Below are 21,193 nucleotides of genomic sequence, written 5' to 3'. Positions count from 1 at the left end.
AGTCCTTTTTCATGTGTGCGCGGTGCTGACGTGACGCGACGTGCGTCGTCACCATACCCTGAAGTCCACTGAACCTCCCTCCCCTCTGCCTTGGGTCCGTCTTGTCCGGTTGGTCGGCCGGGACACCAGCATCTAGTGCCGCTTGCGATGCGCTGGCCTCCTGCCAGCGCTGCAGATAGGGGTGGGTCTCCCATTCAGCCCTGTGTCACAGCTGCCCCCTCCTCCTGGGTTTCTTGGATGCCTGATGGCACCTCAAATGGGACCAGGTGCCTGTGTTTGTGCTGGTGACGCTCTCCGCCTCACCTTGCAGGGGGCCACCGTTTGAGGGCCCATCCACACTTGGGTGTTTGACTTCCAGGTGTCTTTTGTAATTCCAGGAGCAGCTCAGCTCCGGCTGGTGAACGGCTCCAGCCGCTGCTCCGGGAGGGTTGAGGTGCTCCATCAGCAGCAGTGGGGGACGGTGTGTGACGACGGCTGGGACCTGAGCGATGCCGAGGTGGTCTGCCGGCAGCTGGGCTGCGGGGCGGCAGTGGCAGCCCCGGGCTCGGCTCACTTTGGCCGGGGCCGTGACCCCATCTGGCTGGATGACGTGAACTGCACGGGGACGGAAGGTGCCATCGCTGAATGCAGCTTCAGGCGCTGGGGAGCCCATAACTGCATCCATGGTGAAGATGCGGGTGTCGTGTGCTCGGGTAAGCCTGGTCCAGGTTACGGCTTCAGGGAGAAGTTTCTCTGTGGGTGCTCTTGCGCCTACTTTCAGTTTGCTCGCCTCTCTGCAGGCGTTGCTCTCCTTTGGGTACAACGCCATTGCAAGCAGCAGTCAGAAACGCTGGGGAGGTGAGGTAGCTCTGCTTCTGTAGGCGTCCTGTCTGGATGCGCTCCCGCCTGTTGGTGGTAACCCTCTATCTGGCAGCTTAAAGTGTCGGTTCTCAAGTGGCTTGCCACGTCCGTCACGCACGCCTGCTCCGGGTGTTGGAGTGCGTGCGGTCAGAGGAAGCATCTGGCCATCGGTGCTTGCCCTGCATGGCTGCAGGCTTCTCCGTCTCTATGTCCCAAGCTGCTTCTGGATCTCTAGAGGTGGTCCAAGATGGGAAGACAACCCGCCCCCCCCCCATCCCTCCAGCTTGCAATGGGTTGCCAGCCCAAGACAAAACCCGGGTGACTCGACGGAAGAGTTCCCAGGAGCTGCAGTAGAATAGAGCAAACAGAGGAGCAGCGTGGAAGGACCCTCTGCCTTTCCTCCAGAGGGCAAGGGAATGACAATTCCCTTGCTACTAGTGCTAGTAGTGGTAATAAGGGCAAGGGATGCAGGGGGGGATCCCGTCACTGCTCTTTCTCCCCTATGCCCTGGCTCATTTTCAGCCCAAGTGGACAACCCCTGGGCATTTCCACGGTGTCAAGGACCGTGCCGTGTCCCACCGGAATCCCTGTTTTGTGAAGGTGTCATGGCAGGGAGCTGAGAGTAGAGGGGGGTACGGTCCTGCATGAGGCCCTACGCCCGGGACCTTCTCCAGCAGCCCTTCCTGAGGGCTTGTTGGTGTCCTCCTTTGTTGCAGACACCATGGCGCTTCGGTTGGTGGATGGCCCGCGCCGCTGTGCCGGGAGGGTTGAGGTGCTCCATCAGCAGCAGTGGGGGACGGTGTGTGACGACGGCTGGGACCTGAGCGATGCCGAGGTGGTCTGCCGGCAGCTGGGCTGCGGGGCGGCAGTGGCAGCCCCGGGCTCGGCTCACTTTGGCCGGGGCCGTGACCCCATCTGGCTGGATGAGGTGAACTGCACGGGGACCGAGTTGGCCCTCTCCGAATGTGGGTCCAAGCCGAAAGGAGTCCACAAGTGCTACCACGGAGAAGATGCTGGTGTGGTGTGCTCAGGTAGCTGTTGTTCCTCTGCTGACGAGCTCCTGGGTGCCAACATTGCAGGAGCTCTGCGGCCACTTTTCCGTGCTTATCTCTGACGATGTTCTTTCCCCGTGGGAGTCCTCAAATCTCTGAGGGAAGACAAAGGCTGAACGTGCGGGGATCCGTCCTCCGTCTCGTATCCAACGCTTGCTTTCTCCCCCGCTAGGTCCACCCCCACAAGGCGACACCTCTCTACCTTTCCATTGCAGACCCTACTGAGGTGCGGCTGGTGAACGGCTCCAGTCGCTGCTCTGGGAGAGTGGAGGTGCTGCACAACCAGCGATGGGGCAGCGTGTGTGACGACGGCTGGGACCTGGATGACGCGCAAGTGGTGTGCCGGCAGCTGGGCTGCGGGACGGCCGTCGCCGCTCCGCCCGGAGCTCAGTTTGGGATGGGGTATGAGCCCATCTGGCTGGACGATGTGAACTGCACCGGCGCCGAGGCTGCCCTCTCCGAGTGCAGGGCCAGGCCGTGGGGAGACAATAACTGCGACCACCGAGAAGATGCCAGCGTGGTGTGCCTGGGTAAGCCGCTCCAGACCCCACCGCGGTGCAGCTCTGGAAGGAGCAACGCTGCCCCAAGGATAACTCGGTAGAGAAACACCCGCTCTGCTCACGTCTTGGATCTGTCTAGGAACCGATTTCAGGTTGGCTGAGAGCAGCAGCTCCCCTTGGCCACCGTGAGGACTTTATCCCAGGAGAACAAGTGTCCGTGCCCAGCCACCCCCTTGCTCTCCCCCGTAGCCCCTGAACCGGTCCCTTGACTCTTCTGCTGCGAGCAGAAGAGTCCTTTTTCATGTGTGCGCGGTGCTGACGTGACGCGACGTGCGTCGTCACCATACCCTGAAGTCCACTGAACCTCCCTCCCCTCTGCCTTGGGTCCGTCTTGTCCGGTTGGTCGGCCGGGACACCAGCATCTAGTGCCGCTTGCGATGCGCTGGCCTCCTGCCAGCGCTGCAGATAGGGGTGGGTCTCCCATTCAGCCCTGTGTCACAGCTGCCCCCTCCTCCTGGGTTTCTTGGATGCCTGATGGCACCTCAAATGGGACCAGGTGCCTGTGTTTGTGCTGGTGACGCTCTCCGCCTCACCTTGCAGGGGGCCACCGTTTGAGGGCCCATCCACACTTGGGTGTTTGACTTCCAGGTGTCTTTTGTAATTCCAGGAGCAGCTCAGCTCCGGCTGGTGAACGGCTCCAGCCGCTGCTCCGGGAGGGTTGAGGTGCTCCATCAGCAGCAGTGGGGGACGGTGTGTGACGACGGCTGGGACCTGAGCGATGCCGAGGTGGTCTGCCGGCAGCTGGGCTGCGGGGCGGCAGTGGCAGCCCCGGGCTCGGCTCACTTTGGCCGGGGCCGTGACCCCATCTGGCTGGATGACGTGAACTGCACGGGGACGGAAGGTGCCATCGCTGAATGCAGCTTCAGGCGCTGGGGAGCCCATAACTGCATCCATGGTGAAGATGCGGGTGTCGTGTGCTCGGGTAAGCCTGGTCCAGGTTACGGCTTCAGGGAGAAGTTTCTCTGTGGGTGCTCTTGCGCCTACTTTCAGTTTGCTCGCCTCTCTGCAGGCGTTGCTCTCCTTTGGGTACAACGCCATTGCAAGCAGCAGTCAGAAACGCTGGGGAGGTGAGGTAGCTCTGCTTCTGTAGGCGTCCTGTCTGGATGCGCTCCCGCCTGTTGGTGGTAACCCTCTATCTGGCAGCTTAAAGTGTCGGTTCTCAAGTGGCTTGCCACGTCCGTCACGCACGCCTGCTCCGGGTGTTGGAGTGCGTGCGGTCAGAGGAAGCATCTGGCCATCGGTGCTTGCCCTGCATGGCTGCAGGCTTCTCCGTCTCTATGTCCCAAGCTGCTTCTGGATCTCTAGAGGTGGTCCAAGATGGGAAGACAACCCGCCCCCCCCCCATCCCTCCAGCTTGCAATGGGTTGCCAGCCCAAGACAAAACCCGGGTGACTCGACGGAAGAGTTCCCAGGAGCTGCAGTAGAATAGAGCAAACAGAGGAGCAGCGTGGAAGGACCCTCTGCCTTTCCTCCAGAGGGCAAGGGAATGACAATTCCCTTGCTACTAGTGCTAGTAGTGGTAATAAGGGCAAGGGATGCAGGGGGGGATCCCGTCACTGCTCTTTCTCCCCTATGCCCTGGCTCATTTTCAGCCCAAGTGGACAACCCCTGGGCATTTCCACGGTGTCAAGGACCGTGCCGTGTCCCACCGGAATCCCTGTTTTGTGAAGGTGTCATGGCAGGGAGCTGAGAGTAGAGGGGGGTACGGTCCTGCATGAGGCCCTACGCCCGGGACCTTCTCCAGCAGCCCTTCCTGAGGGCTTGTTGGTGTCCTCCTTTGTTGCAGACACCATGGCGCTTCGGTTGGTGGATGGCCCGCGCCGCTGTGCCGGGAGGGTTGAGGTGCTCCATCAGCAGCAGTGGGGGACGGTGTGTGACGACGGCTGGGACCTGAGCGATGCCGAGGTGGTCTGCCGGCAGCTGGGCTGCGGGGCGGCAGTGGCAGCCCCGGGCTCGGCTCACTTTGGCCGGGGCCGTGACCCCATCTGGCTGGATGAGGTGAACTGCACGGGGACCGAGTTGGCCCTCTCCGAATGTGGGTCCAAGCCGAAAGGAGTCCACAAGTGCTACCACGGAGAAGATGCTGGTGTGGTGTGCTCAGGTAGCTGTTGTTCCTCTGCTGACGAGCTCCTGGGTGCCAACATTGCAGGAGCTCTGCGGCCACTTTTCCGTGCTTATCTCTGACGATGTTCTTTCCCCGTGGGAGTCCTCAAATCTCTGAGGGAAGACAAAGGCTGAACGTGCGGGGATCCGTCCTCCGTCTCGTATCCAACGCTTGCTTTCTCCCCCGCTAGGTCCACCCCCACAAGGCGACACCTCTCTACCTTTCCATTGCAGACCCTACTGAGGTGCGGCTGGTGAACGGCTCCAGTCGCTGCTCTGGGAGAGTGGAGGTGCTGCACAACCAGCGATGGGGCAGCGTGTGTGACGACGGCTGGGACCTGGATGACGCGCAAGTGGTGTGCCGGCAGCTGGGCTGCGGGACGGCCGTCGCCGCTCCGCCCGGAGCTCAGTTTGGGATGGGGTATGAGCCCATCTGGCTGGACGATGTGAACTGCACCGGCGCCGAGGCTGCCCTCTCCGAGTGCAGGGCCAGGCCGTGGGGAGACAATAACTGCGACCACCGAGAAGATGCCAGCGTGGTGTGCCTGGGTAAGCCGCTCCAGACCCCACCGCGGTGCAGCTCTGGAAGGAGCAACGCTGCCCCAAGGATAACTCGGTAGAGAAACACCCGCTCTGCTCACGTCTTGGATCTGTCTAGGAACCGATTTCAGGTTGGCTGAGAGCAGCAGCTCCCCTTGGCCACCGTGAGGACTTTATCCCAGGAGAACAAGTGTCCGTGCCCAGCCACCCCCTTGCTCTCCCCCGTAGCCCCTGAACCGGTCCCTTGACTCTTCTGCTGCGAGCAGAAGAGTCCTTTTTCATGTGTGCGCGGTGCTGACGTGACGCGACGTGCGTCGTCACCATACCCTGAAGTCCACTGAACCTCCCTCCCCTCTGCCTTGGGTCCGTCTTGTCCGGTTGGTCGGCCGGGACACCAGCATCTAGTGCCGCTTGCGATGCGCTGGCCTCCTGCCAGCGCTGCAGATAGGGGTGGGTCTCCCATTCAGCCCTGTGTCACAGCTGCCCCCTCCTCCTGGGTTTCTTGGATGCCTGATGGCACCTCAAATGGGACCAGGTGCCTGTGTTTGTGCTGGTGACGCTCTCCGCCTCACCTTGCAGGGGGCCACCGTTTGAGGGCCCATCCACACTTGGGTGTTTGACTTCCAGGTGTCTTTTGTAATTCCAGGAGCAGCTCAGCTCCGGCTGGTGAACGGCTCCAGCCGCTGCTCCGGGAGGGTTGAGGTGCTCCATCAGCAGCAGTGGGGGACGGTGTGTGACGACGGCTGGGACCTGAGCGATGCCGAGGTGGTCTGCCGGCAGCTGGGCTGCGGGGCGGCAGTGGCAGCCCCGGGCTCGGCTCACTTTGGCCGGGGCCGTGACCCCATCTGGCTGGATGACGTGAACTGCACGGGGACGGAAGGTGCCATCGCTGAATGCAGCTTCAGGCGCTGGGGAGCCCATAACTGCATCCATGGTGAAGATGCGGGTGTCGTGTGCTCGGGTAAGCCTGGTCCAGGTTACGGCTTCAGGGAGAAGTTTCTCTGTGGGTGCTCTTGCGCCTACTTTCAGTTTGCTCGCCTCTCTGCAGGCGTTGCTCTCCTTTGGGTACAACGCCATTGCAAGCAGCAGTCAGAAACGCTGGGGAGGTGAGGTAGCTCTGCTTCTGTAGGCGTCCTGTCTGGATGCGCTCCCGCCTGTTGGTGGTAACCCTCTATCTGGCAGCTTAAAGTGTCGGTTCTCAAGTGGCTTGCCACGTCTGTCACGCACGCCTGCTCCGGGTGTTGGAGTGCGTGCGGTCAGAGGAAGCATCTGGCCATCGGTGCTTGCCCTGCATGGCTGCAGGCTTCTCCGTCTCTATGTCCCAAGCTGCTTCTGGATCTCTAGAGGTGGTCCAAGATGGGAAGACAACCCGCCCCCCCCCCATCCCTCCAGCTTGCAATGGGTTGCCAGCCCAAGACAAAACCCGGGTGACTCGACGGAAGAGTTCCCAGGAGCTGCAGTAGAATAGAGCAAACAGAGGAGCAGCGTGGAAGGACCCTCTGCCTTTCCTCCAGAGGGCAAGGGAATGACAATTCCCTTGCTACTAGTGCTAGTAGTGGTAATAAGGGCAAGGGATGCAGGGGGGGATCCCGTCACTGCTCTTTCTCCCCTATGCCCTGGCTCATTTTCAGCCCAAGTGGACAACCCCTGGGCATTTCCACGGTGTCAAGGACCGTGCCGTGTCCCACCGGAATCCCTGTTTTGTGAAGGTGTCATGGCAGGGAGCTGAGAGTAGAGGGGGGTACGGTCCTGCATGAGGCCCTACGCCCGGGACCTTCTCCAGCAGCCCTTCCTGAGGGCTTGTTGGTGTCCTCCTTTGTTGCAGACACCATGGCGCTTCGGTTGGTGGATGGCCCGCGCCGCTGTGCCGGGAGGGTTGAGGTGCTCCATCAGCAGCAGTGGGGGACGGTGTGTGACGACGGCTGGGACCTGAGCGATGCCGAGGTGGTCTGCCGGCAGCTGGGCTGCGGGGCGGCAGTGGCAGCCCCGGGCTCGGCTCACTTTGGCCGGGGCCGTGACCCCATCTGGCTGGATGAGGTGAACTGCACGGGGACCGAGTTGGCCCTCTCCGAATGTGGGTCCAAGCCGAAAGGAGTCCACAAGTGCTACCACGGAGAAGATGCTGGTGTGGTGTGCTCAGGTAGCTGTTGTTCCTCTGCTGACGAGCTCCTGGGTGCCAACATTGCAGGAGCTCTGCGGCCACTTTTCCGTGCTTATCTCTGACGATGTTCTTTCCCCGTGGGAGTCCTCAAATCTCTGAGGGAAGACAAAGGCTGAACGTGCGGGGATCCGTCCTCCGTCTCGTATCCAACGCTTGCTTTCTCCCCCGCTAGGTCCACCCCCACAAGGCGACACCTCTCTACCTTTCCATTGCAGACCCTACTGAGGTGCGGCTGGTGAACGGCTCCAGTCGCTGCTCTGGGAGAGTGGAGGTGCTGCACAACCAGCGATGGGGCAGCGTGTGCGACGACGGCTGGGACCTGGATGACGCGCAAGTGGTGTGCCGGCAGCTGGGCTGCGGGACGGCCGTCGCCGCTCCGCCCGGAGCTCAGTTTGGGATGGGGTATGAGCCCATCTGGCTGGACGATGTGAACTGCACCGGCGCCGAGGCTGCCCTCTCCGAGTGCAGGGCCAGGCCGTGGGGAGACAATAACTGCGACCACCGAGAAGATGCCAGCGTGGTGTGCCTGGGTAAGCCGCTCCAGACCCCACCGCGGTGCAGCTCTGGAAGGAGCAACGCTGCCCCAAGGATAACTCGGTAGAGAAACACCCGCTCTGCTCACGTCTTGGATCTGTCTAGGAACCGATTTCAGGTTGGCTGAGAGCAGCAGCTCCCCTTGGCCACCGTGAGGACTTTATCCCAGGAGAACAAGTGTCCGTGCCCAGCCACCCCCTTGCTCTCCCCCGTAGCCCCTGAACCGGTCCCTTGACTCTTCTGCTGCGAGCAGAAGAGTCCTTTTTCATGTGTGCGCGGTGCTGACGTGACGCGACGTGCGTCGTCACCATACCCTGAAGTCCACTGAACCTCCCTCCCCTCTGCCTTGGGTCCGTCTTGTCTGGGTGGTCGGCCGGGACACCAGCATCTAGTGCCGCTTGCGATGCGCTGGCCTCCTGCCAGCGCTGCAGATAGGGGTGGGTCTCCCGTTCAGCCCTGTGTCACAGCTGCCCCCTCCTCCTGGGTTTCTTGGATGCCTGATGGCACCTCAAATGGGACCAGGTGCCTGTGTTTGTGCTGGTGACGCTCTCCGCCTCACCTTGCAGGGGGCCACCGTTTGAGGGCCCATCCACACTTGCGTGTCTTACCAGAAGACAAAACCTTGGTGACTTGATGGAAGAGTTCCAAGGAGCTCTGTCCCTGGAAAGGTGGTGGGTGACTGATTGTGGCAAGGTCTCCTGTTGCCTTGAAATCAAACCCCACGGAGGAGCTCTTTTCACTCTTCTGTGGTGGTCTTTCTGCCTTTTTTGGTGACTGGTTAAACACCATGTGGGTGGACGACCTGAGTACCCTGAGAAATGGGGAACAGAGGAATCTGAGCAAAGCAATGAGCTGCCTGACCAAACCTTCCAGTGTACAGGAAGAGAGAGGCTCTACTTAGGGACCTGCAGGGTGAGATGTAGATTTTGTTGCAATCCAGAAAACCACCCGAATGCTTCTGGATAGAGATCTGTGTAAGAGGAAGGGTCCCATTGTACTAATGGTGAGGAAGTGAGGAGTTTTACGAATTCCACTGCTTACCTCCTTTTCCAGGAAGCATGTCTGTATTTTCTGTATTTCAACACTTTACTTATTCTAGATTATTCTAGGGTCTTTTCCAACCTAAATGATTCTATGAACAAGGACACCGCAGCAGCAGAGAATGATTTGGGTTGGAAGGGACCGTTAAAGGTCATAGAATCATAGAATTGTGTAGGTTTGAAGGGACTTTTAAGATCATCGAGTCCAACCATCAACCCAACACTGACAGAACCACCACTAAACCATGTCCCTCAGCACCACATCTGCCCGGCTTTTAAATACCTCCAGGGATGACGAATCCACCCTTTCCCTGGGCAGCCTGTTCCAGTGTTTTATAACTCTTTCCATGAAGAAATTTTTCCTAATATCTGATCTAAACCTCCCCTGGTGCAATTTGTGGCCGTTTTCTCTTGTCCTATTCTTGTTTCTTGGAGAAGAGACGGAGCCCCCCTGGCTACGCCCTCCTTTCAGGGAATTGTAGAGAGTGATAAGGTTTCCCCTCAACTTCCTTTTCTACAGGATGAACAACCCCAGTTTCCTTGGTTGCTCCTCATAAGCCTTGTGCTCCAGACTCCTCACCCTAATGTTCCACTAACCACTCTAAAGTTCCACTGTTAGACCAACTAGACCATGTTGTTCATGGCCTTGACCAGTGAAGATAAGAAAGTCCCCAAGGACAGAGATCCAAATGCCTTTCTCATCTCTGTTATAATATGTAACCATCCTCATGGGGGAAAACCAGTATTTTCAGCTACCTAGTGGGAATTTCCCACAGTGCACACTGTGCCCATCTGCTTGTGTCCTTGTGATGCCTGTTGATCTCCTAAATTAGCTCTGGATGAAGAGACATTTGCTTTCTCCCCACAGACTCTGTTACCATGAGAGCTCAGCAGCCTTCGCTACTGCTCCCTTTGCTGGTCTCAGTCATCCCTCCGGTCTCCATGCTGCTCTGTGGGGCTCTTCTGTACCTCAGGAGGTGGCAAATGCAGCACAGGGCTTTTAATTTTCCCCCTGGTAAGCTCCTCTGCGGGTGAAGAGGGCAATGGAGGTTGCAGAAGAAATGTGTGGTTGGAAATGAGTTTTGTTCAAAACACTGATGTCAGCAGAGTTGGGGCAGAAGGGTTTTTCCCTGTGGCTCATGTTGAAAGGAACTTCCTTTTCTGGTTTGACCTTTTCTCTCCCTGTCCCTTTCACCTTTCTCTTTCTTTTCATTTCTTCCCCTTTCACTTTGACACCGTCTTCCCCTCTGGGTTACCGACAAGCTGGGAGGTGGGGCAGGCCTTGAAACCTCCTCAAACACTGCCTGCGCTACCCTCTGCTGCCCGTGCTGCCTGCACATCATGCAGGAGCTCTGAGCAGAGGATGGCTCTATGCCCTAGCTCCCCATTGGCAAGGGATGTTCCACCTTTAGCATGAGGGGTGAGAAAGGACCAGGAATTGTGCCTGTTCCTGAATTTTTAAGGCTGTGGTGGAGACTCTTGGAAAGTGGGGTTGAGTGGTTGGGGTTGCCTGTGTTGAACATCTCCATGTTGTCTTGTTGAATGTCCATCATGTTGATGAAAGTTGCTGTATGTGGACCAAATGCTGGATCAAGGGTAGTTTCTGCAAAGCAGGCTTCATGTTCATGTGCTGGCAGGGGTGATGGCGGTACACCCTGTGCTGCCACTGTTGGTCAAGCTGAAGTGATTTGGGCTGTCTCCAATGGAGTGAACATCCTCAGTTGGTCTTGTTAAAAAGGGGAAAATTCAGGTTGTGTGAAGCAAACCATTGACTCTGCAAACCATTGTTCTCCACAGATTTTGTGCACATGGAGGAGCTTGTTGCATCTGACACATACATCTCAACACCTGGAGAACAGCAAGCAGCAGTCAAGGTGGCTCCTGCTGGGAAGAGAGCTTCTTCTCAAGAAAAGAGCTCAGCGCAGCCCGTGACCAGCACAGACATAAAACTCCAGTGATGCAGCTCTGCTGCAGCACAGAGCTCTTTCTCTAAGGGCCCTGGACCACCTCGTCTCTGCAGCGCTAGGTCACTAGATCCACAGCCTGTCTCCATGCCCACCTCGTTCAGTTACCCTGAGTGATAGACACCATGACTGGTGACTGCAGTGACTGCACCGACAGTCTGCACGCAGAAGATATTTGATGTGTAGAAATTTTAAATTTCTTTTCTCAAATTTCTCTTTCAATTTTTTTTTTTTTTTGCATTTGTGAAAATAAAAACATTCTCTAAGACTCAAGCAGTGTTTTACTCTTGGAAGTTTTTCTTCTTTTTTTTTTTATTTTTTTTATAGCCAGTTAGTGGAGGCTGCATAGTTTACCCTGAAGTATAAGCCAGGGGCTTGTTTCCCTACAGCCCTTAAGTTGAACCATTTTGCGAACTCCACATGAAAGCTCAGTTTAGGCCTCATGCAGATATTTAGAGCCATCTGAGATGCTCCAGTTCTCAGACATTGATATGGGACTGGAAAACATGACAAAGGACCTGCAGCTCACTAGATGCGTGGGAGGAACTGGGTCTCGCTGTCCTGTTCCATCTGCTGTATTCCCAAACACTCCTGTGCCTTGTGGCCTTGAACATCAGTCTCCTGGATCCCCTCAGAGGACAGGGGCTTCTTGAGAAGGGCTTGGAGGGCATGGAGATACAAGTCAGCCGTGCAGAGGGATGCTTGCAGGAGGTGTAAGAAGCTCTGGTCATAGAAATAAGCACTGGGCACCACCATGGCTCATGCCAACCCAAGTGGTGAGGGACTATGAGCAGCCAAGCAGGACCCCATGCAAGCGCCCTGCTGTGTGTTGGCAGGACAGTCCTCCTCACTAAGAACTAGGGAAATAGATAGGTAGCCAACCATAGGGAAGGAGAATTAGTGATGTGATCAGTCCAGTGGCTCTGGTGGTGTAAAAGCATGAACATCTGCAAGGTGGGGGAAGAGGGGAAACAGGATGCAACACTGGGTCACAGGGGCTTGGAGGATGAAGACTTGGAGTGTCCTGAGAGGATTGACCAAGCTGGAAAACAGAAGGGGGCTTGCACGATGTGTGGGAATTATCTGCCAAGGGAAACGAGGAGTGCATGAAGAGCCCAAACAGGCCAAAAGCTTGGAGAACTAATGAGTAAAAGTTGATCCTACAGCATTCAGGACGCTCGCAAAGGAGGATCAGGCGAGACTACAGCCAAGTCTATGGCTGCGGTATGTATAGAGGAGTGTTTAAGGCTTGTGGAAGCACTTCTCTGAGTAGTAACTCTGTGCTAAACTTACAGTAAGCCTTGTGTGAACATTTCATAGGCCAGTTGGTGGTAGAGTTGGGAATTTTCAGTTAATACCTGCATGGATGTGAATTGGTCCTGGGCTCTATTGCACTAAAAGGAGTTGACCAGGGCACACACTCACTAGTTCCTGCCACTTCTCCAGGTCCTGTGCTCACTTTTCTGCTGTTCCCTCAGTCTGAAGGTCAATGGATGGCACAAGTCTTCTTCATGCAAGGGGGCTTGGCAGTAGGTTATCAGGGGCCCAAGCTTTTTCCAGGGAAGAGTGTGATGTTGATGGGGGTTTCTTCTTCATCCTTACCTTCTTCCATTTTTGGATTTGCATGTTTTCTGACATACCTTCCACCCTTTGTTCTTCCCTTATCCACCTGCAAATCCATATTGCACTCAAACTGATTATATATAGGGCTTTTTGACTGTGTTGGATGCTTTTTCTTTTTTACCCCTAAAACTGTTTTTGTCCAGATCCAGGCCTGCAAGTTGGAAATGGGTGAGCTGCTGATTTGGTCTTTCCAGTGTGCCCCATCTCGTATCATCCCATGCCTATCCTCTACACTGACCTGTGTGTTTCTACTTCTCAAGGCTTCTGCCATAACACCAGGTGTATATTTCTCCCTGGGTTTGAGAGGCCCAGGACACCCCTACATGTGTTGCACTCCATGGCCTGCTTCTGGAGGGTGGTAGAGACTACAGCAGGGCTGGTTCCTTCACCCCTTAGCCAGTCTCCCAAAGCTATCTCAGCAGGTCTTGTCCCACCGGGCACCCAAGTCCTGGGGAATGCAACACACGGTCCCTTTCGTGCTGCAAAAACATCCCTTAGTCAGCTGAAACACACCTTATTTCAGGCACTTTGAGATGAAAACATACATCAGAATGAACAGTTCTGCCTTAGGCCACAAGGGCACTCTGTGCTGACTGCTGACTGCCGACTGCCTTGGTCCTGCTCTCTGATAATGAGCAGGGTAACGGTCATTCCCCTAATGACCCTAACGAGGGTAATGGAGAGGCATGCAGCAGACTTTGCAAAGTTAGCTTTTCTTTCTTCTTGTTCCTAAAGCTGTGGCTCAGGGTTACACTCTACCTACCTCCACCCCTAGGAAACACAGTTAGCTTTTCAGCCTTTTCCCAGCACAGTTTAGAGGAGTTCAACTCCTGGGTCCTCCCTTGCATGGCTGAGTGGTCACCTCAGGTTGCTGCAGAGCCTTCCGCTCCTTGTTGAGCTTGGAGAAGACAAGACCCCAGAGAGACCTTAGAGCCCCTTCCAATAACTAAAGGGGCTACAGGAAAGCTGGGGGTGGAGTCTTGATCAGGGATTGGAGTGATGGAATGAGGGGGAATGGTTTTAAACTGAAAGAAGGGAGATTTAGATGAGATATTAGGAAGAAATTTTTCACTCTGAGGGTGGTGAAACACTGGCCTGGGTTGCCCACAAAAGCTGTTCCTGCCCCATCCCTGGAGGGGTTCAAGGCCAGGCTGGATGGGTCTTTAAGGTCCTGGTCTCGTGGGAGGTGTCCCTGCCCAGGGTAGGAGTGGGACTGGATGGTCTTTAAGGTCCCTTCCAACCCAAACCATTCTATGATTCAGCTCCTGAGTGGATGAGCCATTCTGGACAAATCCCTGAGTTGCTCCAGTTCGATGCAACCTGGATATTTGACCAGGGAATGTTCAGCTGAATCTCGGCAGAGGGCTGGGAGGTAAGACAGGAGATCCAGCCACCAATGTGGTGGCAGGCAGTCCACCCACCACCTTCTTGGGCACTAATTTTGGTTCTACAACCTTCACACATCCTTCAGGTTGTGTTTAAAGCCCATGGAGGTGGCACAAAAGGGTTAGGAGTAGGGTAAAACACTTTTTAAGAGTAGAAATGGGATCTGGGTACCTGAGTGCATGTGTCCGACGGCACTGAAGGACATAAGGGCACCTTGCAAAAAGGAATTGACACTCAGGTACAGGTGTCTCAAACATCCAAGGTCGGGGTGTGCTGAGCCTTCACACATTTTCCAGCCTGTCCCCACAGCTCTTTTCAGGGCCCTCTGCAAAGGGGCTCTGGGGATAACTCTGGGTCCATGCCCTGCTACCCCAGGACACTGACACTTCTGACCCATTAGTCACACTGCCTTCTCCGTGGGGTGATGAATAAGTCAGTGGCCCTTGGTAACAGAGAGACTTCTCCATGGGATATCCATTTTTGTGCCTCCTGAGTATCACTGCAATGATGATCCCCTGGGAGGAAGCTCCTTTGGGAGGTCCTTGGGGGAGGTTCAGTGTGGAGGATGCCAAAGGATGGGCAGATGAAGGGGTGGGGAGAGTCAGGGTCTGGGAAGGCAGCGATTTATTTGTACCCTCCTCCTCTACTCTCTAGTCATGACCATGACACTGAGGTCCCTCCCCGGTACCATCTCCACCTACCTCCCACCCCTGGTGGGGCTGGACTCGGCTCCTGGAGGGTCTGGGAGAGCAGCTGGGGCTGCTTGGCTGCCTGTGCCAGATCCAGAACCACAAGGATCCTTAGGGGCTCTGGGGTGGATCCAGAAGGGCTCCCAGGGCACGTGGCAGCCCAAACGGGGTATGGGATAGTGCTGAGGAGTCCCACAGCCTGGCTGTGGGGAGAGGGGCCTCGGGTGTGTTGGAGAAAATCATGGAATTGCCAGCATTGGGCCATTTATACTAAGAATTTTCAAGCTGTGAGCTTCCTCCTCTTATGGCTGATAGATTTTTCCCCAGCTAAAGTCGTCCCCTGGGTTCTCTTCTTTACCTTTATCTAGACCAAGTTTGCAACAGATTAATTCATTGTTGAATGGGAGGATGAGAGGTTTCAAATGCTTTAGATCAGCAGAAGATGCTGAGATGCAAAGGCTGAGAGGTGGCACAAGATGAGTCCTCATTGTGTCAGCCATGGTGGGCCAGACTATGGAGATGCTGGCACATGCAGATCTCAGTCATTTGCAAAGACACCAAGTGCTGAAGTGCAGCTATCTCTGCTGGGGTGCCATTACAGTCACAGGGAGCTGTCAGCAGAGAAAAACAAGCCACAGGGTAGCATTTCCAACTGCTTATCCTTGAATAATAAGGTGGTTCTTCTGCCATCTGGCTACACATCTGTGAAATGCAATATAATGAAATTCATGGTGCACCATGTCAGGCTGAGAGAGTTGGGGGTGCTCAGCCTGGAGAAGAGAAGCTTCCAGGGAGACTGGCTCCCTCTGCCAGGCATGAATGTCCCCAGCTCCATCATCTCTGATGATGGCACGGCCAGCAGCCCACCTGGTCCAGTGTCCTGGTCCCAGGGCTGGGTGATGCTCTTGCACCAGCCCAAGGGACTGGGCAGGTTCCTTGCCCCATAGCCATACCTAGAGCCACAGCCCTGGGATGCAAAAGCCCACAGGTCATCCCAGGGGGTCCCATCACACCCCATCCCACTGCCTGCAGGTGAGAAGACTATTCACTGAAACCCTGAATTACAGTACGAGCATGGGTTTGTGCCAAACCATCACCTGCCTCAGAGATCGGTGTGTAAATTCCCTGAATTCCCTTAAACTCAGGATTGAGAATCAACACATCAAGGGTGCCCAAAACCTGAGTGTGTTTGCAGCTTAATCTCAGTGGCTACAGCACAGTTTCTGGGCCAAACCCTCCCCCCCACCCCACCCCCCACTTACTATTTATATTATGTGATACTCCCGGAGTACAGGCTCTGCATTTTATACGGGCAATGGCTTCAGTGATGTGACTTCAGGACAGACTCCAACCAGACCATGCTATTCAATGTACACAACCCCTCAAAACTCATTATTTTGGCAGGGGAAAGGAGGTTTCTTGCCCTCCACAAGCACCCTGGGGGTATCTCTGGGTGATGGGGGTCCACATGCAGATACGCACAAGATGAGGCTTGGCTTTTCCCAAGGGTGCAAACCTCCAGAAGTGAGCATTACAAACCTTCCTGCTGCCGGATCTGCAGCCTGTGGCTGGCTGGGGACTGGGGAGGTGGGGATGAAATGAGGCAGATGCAGCTGGAAAAGGTAAGGAGCCTCCGAGCAGAGGTGGTTGTGGTGGTAAGGGGCCACTTAAACCACTTAAAACCAGAGGGCAAAATCCCAGTGACAACAGGGAGGAGGGGTCAGTGCAGGAGGAGGGATGAATGCCAGGCAAACACGGGGCACGTCTCTGCAGAGGAGGGGACAAATCTGTTCTCGCCACCCACAGCACCCAGCTCGGCTTGCAGCTCGCCCTGGGACGGTCACCTGTCCTAAGGCATATGTGATGGGCATGGGGTTGTTGGGACGTTACCTCCTGTCCCTCCACAGCAACCTGGCTGGCTTCACTGGAGCAGGACTCCTCATCTACCTGACATGCTTCTGTGGTGAGTGGCTCTCGCACGGGGGAAGGAGCATCCTAGGAGAAAGATAGGGTTGGAAATCTGCAGGAATAGGGAGGATGGGGCTTGCAGATGGATGGGCAAAGCCTCCTTTGACCCACCAGCCTTTAAAAGGAAGAGAAAGTGGTGGATAAGGAAGGAGACCTCATTAGCCAGGTAATTATCCTGGCCTCTGCGCTGCTGCCCTTGCACAGAACAGTTGGGAAACACTTGGAGCCTTCCCAGCCGATGACAGTCAAGACCAGAAATTGCTTATTTGTGTTGGCCACCTCTTCAGGGCCAGCCAGTTCGTTTACAAAGGGCACAAAGTCCTCTTCCCCCCAAGGCAAACAAGAACATTTAGTCTGCTCTGCGCCCTGCAGACATGAAGGCTTTCCAGGAGGTGGCTGCTATGCTGCAAGTGGGATGCCAAGGGGCTTTTCTTATTTTTTTCTGCCCCTGCCTGCCTCATTTTGCATCGAGGAGATGCTGCAGCCTCCGCCCATACCCTAACCCAGGCATTCCACAATGGTTCCATGGTGATTAAACACCTCATATTTATCTGTCTTGCTGTAGTTTCAGCCCATGTAATGCCCTCTAAGATGCACCTCCACTTGGCTAGGCTCATGGGCCAATTTGCTGTGCAGGCTCTCTGTCGCATCATACAAATCACTAATTAAAGCATAAGGTTGCTCACAGACAGTACCTGCCTTTCCGTCAGATGCCTGGGCAGCTACTCCCTACTTACAGCTGCCCTCAGTTCTCAATCCAGGCAGCAGTGTTTTCCTTTCCATTGACTGGGAATACTAAGCAAAAAAATACTTGAAGCCCCTTTAAGGATAATTGTCTTTGAAAAAGAGGGTTTGCAGAGTATTTTCTCTCCTTGTCTTGTTTTTTTTTTTTTTTTTAAATTTTTTTTTGTTTGTCTTTGAGCCAAAGGATATGGCACATCCATAGTGCACATAAGCCACCACCGTTGGCAGTGGCTCCATGAAGCTTGTGCTGCTTGTGCAGCCTTTCCCAGTGCTGCTCTTCCACACCGGACCCTCTCTATATCCCTCTTGCAGACCCAGTTGCTTCCCAGCGGGCTCCCCTCCGCTTGTCAGATGGCCCACACCGCTGCGCCGGCAGGGTTGAGGTCTTCTATGAGAACCAGTGGGGAACGGTGTGCGACGACCACTGGGACCTAGAGAATGCCGGTGTGGTGTGCCGACAGCTGGGCTGCGGCACAGCACTGTCAGCCCCTGTGGCCGGGCATTTCAGGGCAGGGTCGGGTCCCATCTGGCTGGACGATGTCAACTGCATGGGGACGGAGGTTGCCCTGTCTTACTGCAGGTCAAAGGGCTGGGGAAACAATAACTGCCACCACGGTGAAGATGCCGGCGTGGTGTGCTCAGGTAACACCATGGGGAAATTACAGGGTGGGGGGGGTGATGATGACACATGGTCAGCAAAGCAAGCCCTTCACAAGGAGTGTTGTCCCCCCCTTTTCTAAAAGCTCCCTGTGGCACAGAGCACCTGTGGCCCAGCAAGGGATGGTTTTCTGGTTTGTCCTGTACAAGTGAGTGCGGGCTGGGGAGCAATTTGGGAAGCAGGCTTGAAAACATTATCTGTGCTAACTCCACCTTCCTGAAATGCCGAACCACTTGTGGGGGATGTGTAGGGAACCCTTGTGCATCACATGCCTTCATGGCGAGCAGGACCTTGCATGCCTTGCTTTGGCTGTGTGTTTTAGGGACACAGGCAAGGCTAGAGCCTCATTGTGTTTTACAGGCAGGTGCTGTGAGACACAGTTGTAGGCAGAAGAGAGGATGACCAGGAGGAGACACCCAGATTCCTCCTTCTCACCACCAACACAAGAGATAGGATGGTTTCCATTGTCTCTGGCGAGCCTCAGTCAGCTAGAGAATACTTTTTATGGTCAAAAACTGGGGCTCCAAAAACTTGGAGCTTTGGTGGCTGATTGAGCTGCAGGCTCTCATGTCAATTGGTAGATGCTGGACCCACCTCTTCTAGAATTGTCCCAACAGACATCAGCACCCGGGCTTGCTGATCCCCCTCACTTGTCACCTCCACCTGCAAAGAGGAGGTAGTGCCCCATGAACACCAAGAAAAAAATTTTCCTCCTCCTGTCGGGATCCATCTTGTTAAGATCCATCCTCAGGATCTTCAGCCACATCTTGAAAGACTGTGGGTTGCTGGGATATGACATCACCCCAGTCCTGAGGAGGCTGCACATTGGTAGTGACTGGGGGCAGCCAGCAATCATGGTGGAGTGCAGAACAATTCTGCAGAAATGAAGGGCAAAGAGGTTTTCATGGTCCACCTCTTGTTCCCTCTGTAGACTCATCCAGCCCTGCTATGGACACCCCAGCTGGTCCTGCAGAGCTCCGCCTGGTGGGCGGCCCGAACCACTGCTCTGGAAGAGTAGAGGTGATGCATGACCACCAGTGGGGAACTGTGTGCGATGATGACTGGAGCTTCTCAGATGCCAGTGTGGTGTGCCGGCAGCTGGGCTGTGGGGCAGCCGTCTCAGCCTACAGCGCAGCTCACTTTGGCCGGGGATCGGGCCCCATTTGGCTGGACAACGTTCAGTGCAGTGGGACCGAAGCCACCCTGTCTGAATGCCAGGCCAGACCTTGGGGTGTCAACAACTGCGACCATGGAGAAGATGCCAGCGCTGTGTGCACAGGTAACATCATGCTTTTGGACCAGGAGGAGAAGTTCAGTGGAGGCTGCTCCAGGGATTTGTACTGATTTCACAACTGCAGCCAAGGACTGGGCAGCAAACACCTGGGTGGGTGACCTTGTCCCATCTCCTACACACCATGCTGGCACACAGTGAGGAGCAGCAGGGATAACAGGAAGGGCAGAACCAAAAATGATGCTCACGTGGTCACCAAGGAGAGAGGGAAAGCACTGGATGGGGTGCTAGATGCTCCAGGCAAGGTCCCAACCCATCACACTATGGGAACCAGTAGCCAACAGGCTGTGCAAAGATGGGGTGCAGGGGGCCTGAAGTCTTTTTGGAGAAGGAGCACCAGCAATGGGAATCTGCAGAAAGTCTCTGCCTTTGGGGGCTGCTGGGGACACGTGAAGGGTTCATGGACAGCCACGCAGGAGGACTGAAAAAAAAGATTGCAACCATTAACAGTTTGCTTGGGCTCATGTTGAACATGCACAGGCTCTGAGGTTACACAGCTGGTTTTGCTCGTACCTGAGCTGTTTACCCCAAACGTTAGATATTCTTCAATGGCTCTGTGTGGACACAGGGACCTCCCTGGGCAAAACACAGGGGAGCATCCTCCAGCACAGGTCTCACAATGGTGGCAAGAAGGGGCAACCTGGGGGAGACCTGGTCTGATGTTTCCCTTGTGTCTTGTGTCACGAGCAGGCACAGCCACCACCAACACACCAGCTCGTCTGCGCCTGGAGAATGGCCCTGGCCACTGCGCAGGGCGTGTGGAGGTGTTCTACAACCATCAGTGGGGGACGGTGTGTGACAGTGGTTGGAGCCTGGCCGAGGCAGCGGTGGTCTGCCGGCAGCTGGGCTGCGGGACGGCCATCTCAGCCCCTGGCTCGGCTCACTTCGGGCAAGCTTCTGGCCGCATCTGGTTGGATAACGTGAACTGCACGGGGACAGAAGCTACCCTTTCCGAATGCCAAGCAAGGTTGTGGGGATCCAACAGCTGTGACCACCGAGAAGATGCTGGCGTGGTGTGCTCAGGAGATCCACGTTAGTTGGGATAAATACTGTGCGGTCTGGGGTTCAGGATCAGCTCAATCATGTCTCAGGCAGCCAGGGACTCTATGGTCACTACTGACCCCAGGACCCTCTCATAGTCGCTGTTGACGCCAAGACCCTCCCATAGTCGCTGTTGACCCCAGGACCCTCCCATAGTCACTGTTGACACCCAGACCCTCCCATAGTCACTACTGGTCCCAGGACCCTCCCATAGTCACTGTTGACACCCAGACCCTCCCATAGTCACTACTGGTCCCAGGACCCTCCCATAGTCACTGTTGAGCACAGGACCCTTCCACAGTTGCTGTTGACCTTAAGATCCCCCATAGTCCCTGTTGACCCCAGGACCCTTTCTGAGGCTCCAAGCCCCAAGCTCTGGAACTGCAACCCCTCTTTATCCCTGTCAATGAGAAGCAAATCCCAAGGCATCCCTGTCAGTGCAGGACCTTTCCCAGGCAGCCAGAGGCTTAACACGCAGAAGGATGCTCTGATTTTCCTGTGGCTTAGCATGTTGCAAAGCCCGACTGGAGCAGTGGCTGATGGTGAGGCATTAACGTGCCCCTTTCTCCCTTCACAGACGTGGACACTTCGGGGCAGCGCCTGTTGCGGCTGGTGAATGGCTCGAACAGCTGCCTGGGGAGGGTCGAGGTCTTTCATGACCAGAAGTGGGGGACCGTGTGTGACGACTCCTGGGATCTCCAGGACGCCACTGTTGTGTGCAGGCAGCTGGGCTGTGGGACAGCGCTGTCAGCACCGGGCTCGGCTCATTTCGGACAAGGCTCAGATCCCATCTGGCTGGATGACGTTCACTGCAGGGGGACCGAGTCCACTTTCACCGAGTGTGTACTGAGCAACTGGGGAGAGCATAACTGCGGCCACGGCGAGGATGCTGGCGTGGTGTGCTCAGGTAACACTAGTCTTCAGGGACCAGGGCAGGGGAGCCAGGATGGTTGGTGTCCATCCAAGGGAGGGCTTGATGGGTGCTGGAGCTACTGTTCT

General features: G+C 55.8%; 1 protein-coding gene across 1 annotated transcript in view; it reads left to right on the top strand.

Annotated features, from left to right (window-relative positions):
• LOC141476426 (uncharacterized) overlaps positions 1 to 21,193 on the top strand; it is an 83,916-nt gene that overhangs the window by 6,485 nt on the left and 56,238 nt on the right. The window contains 11 exon segments of the mRNA XM_074165104.1: positions 359 to 692; positions 1,515 to 1,877; positions 3,063 to 3,383; positions 4,239 to 4,562; positions 4,790 to 5,104; positions 5,742 to 6,065; positions 6,921 to 7,235; positions 17,523 to 17,846; positions 18,824 to 19,141; positions 19,850 to 20,185; positions 20,772 to 21,101. Of these exon segments, the coding sequence (XP_074021205.1) occupies positions 359 to 692; positions 1,515 to 1,877; positions 3,063 to 3,383; positions 4,239 to 4,562; positions 4,790 to 5,104; positions 5,742 to 6,065; positions 6,921 to 7,235; positions 17,523 to 17,846; positions 18,824 to 19,141; positions 19,850 to 20,185; positions 20,772 to 21,101 (3,604 nt within the window).

Source organism: Numenius arquata, chromosome 32 (genome assembly GCF_964106895.1).
Source record: "Numenius arquata chromosome 32, bNumArq3.hap1.1, whole genome shotgun sequence".
Classification (NCBI taxonomy): domain Eukaryota; kingdom Metazoa; phylum Chordata; class Aves; order Charadriiformes; family Scolopacidae; genus Numenius; species Numenius arquata.
The sequence above is the reverse complement of the archived record's forward strand: the minus strand, read 5'-3'. Positions and strand labels throughout refer to the sequence as shown.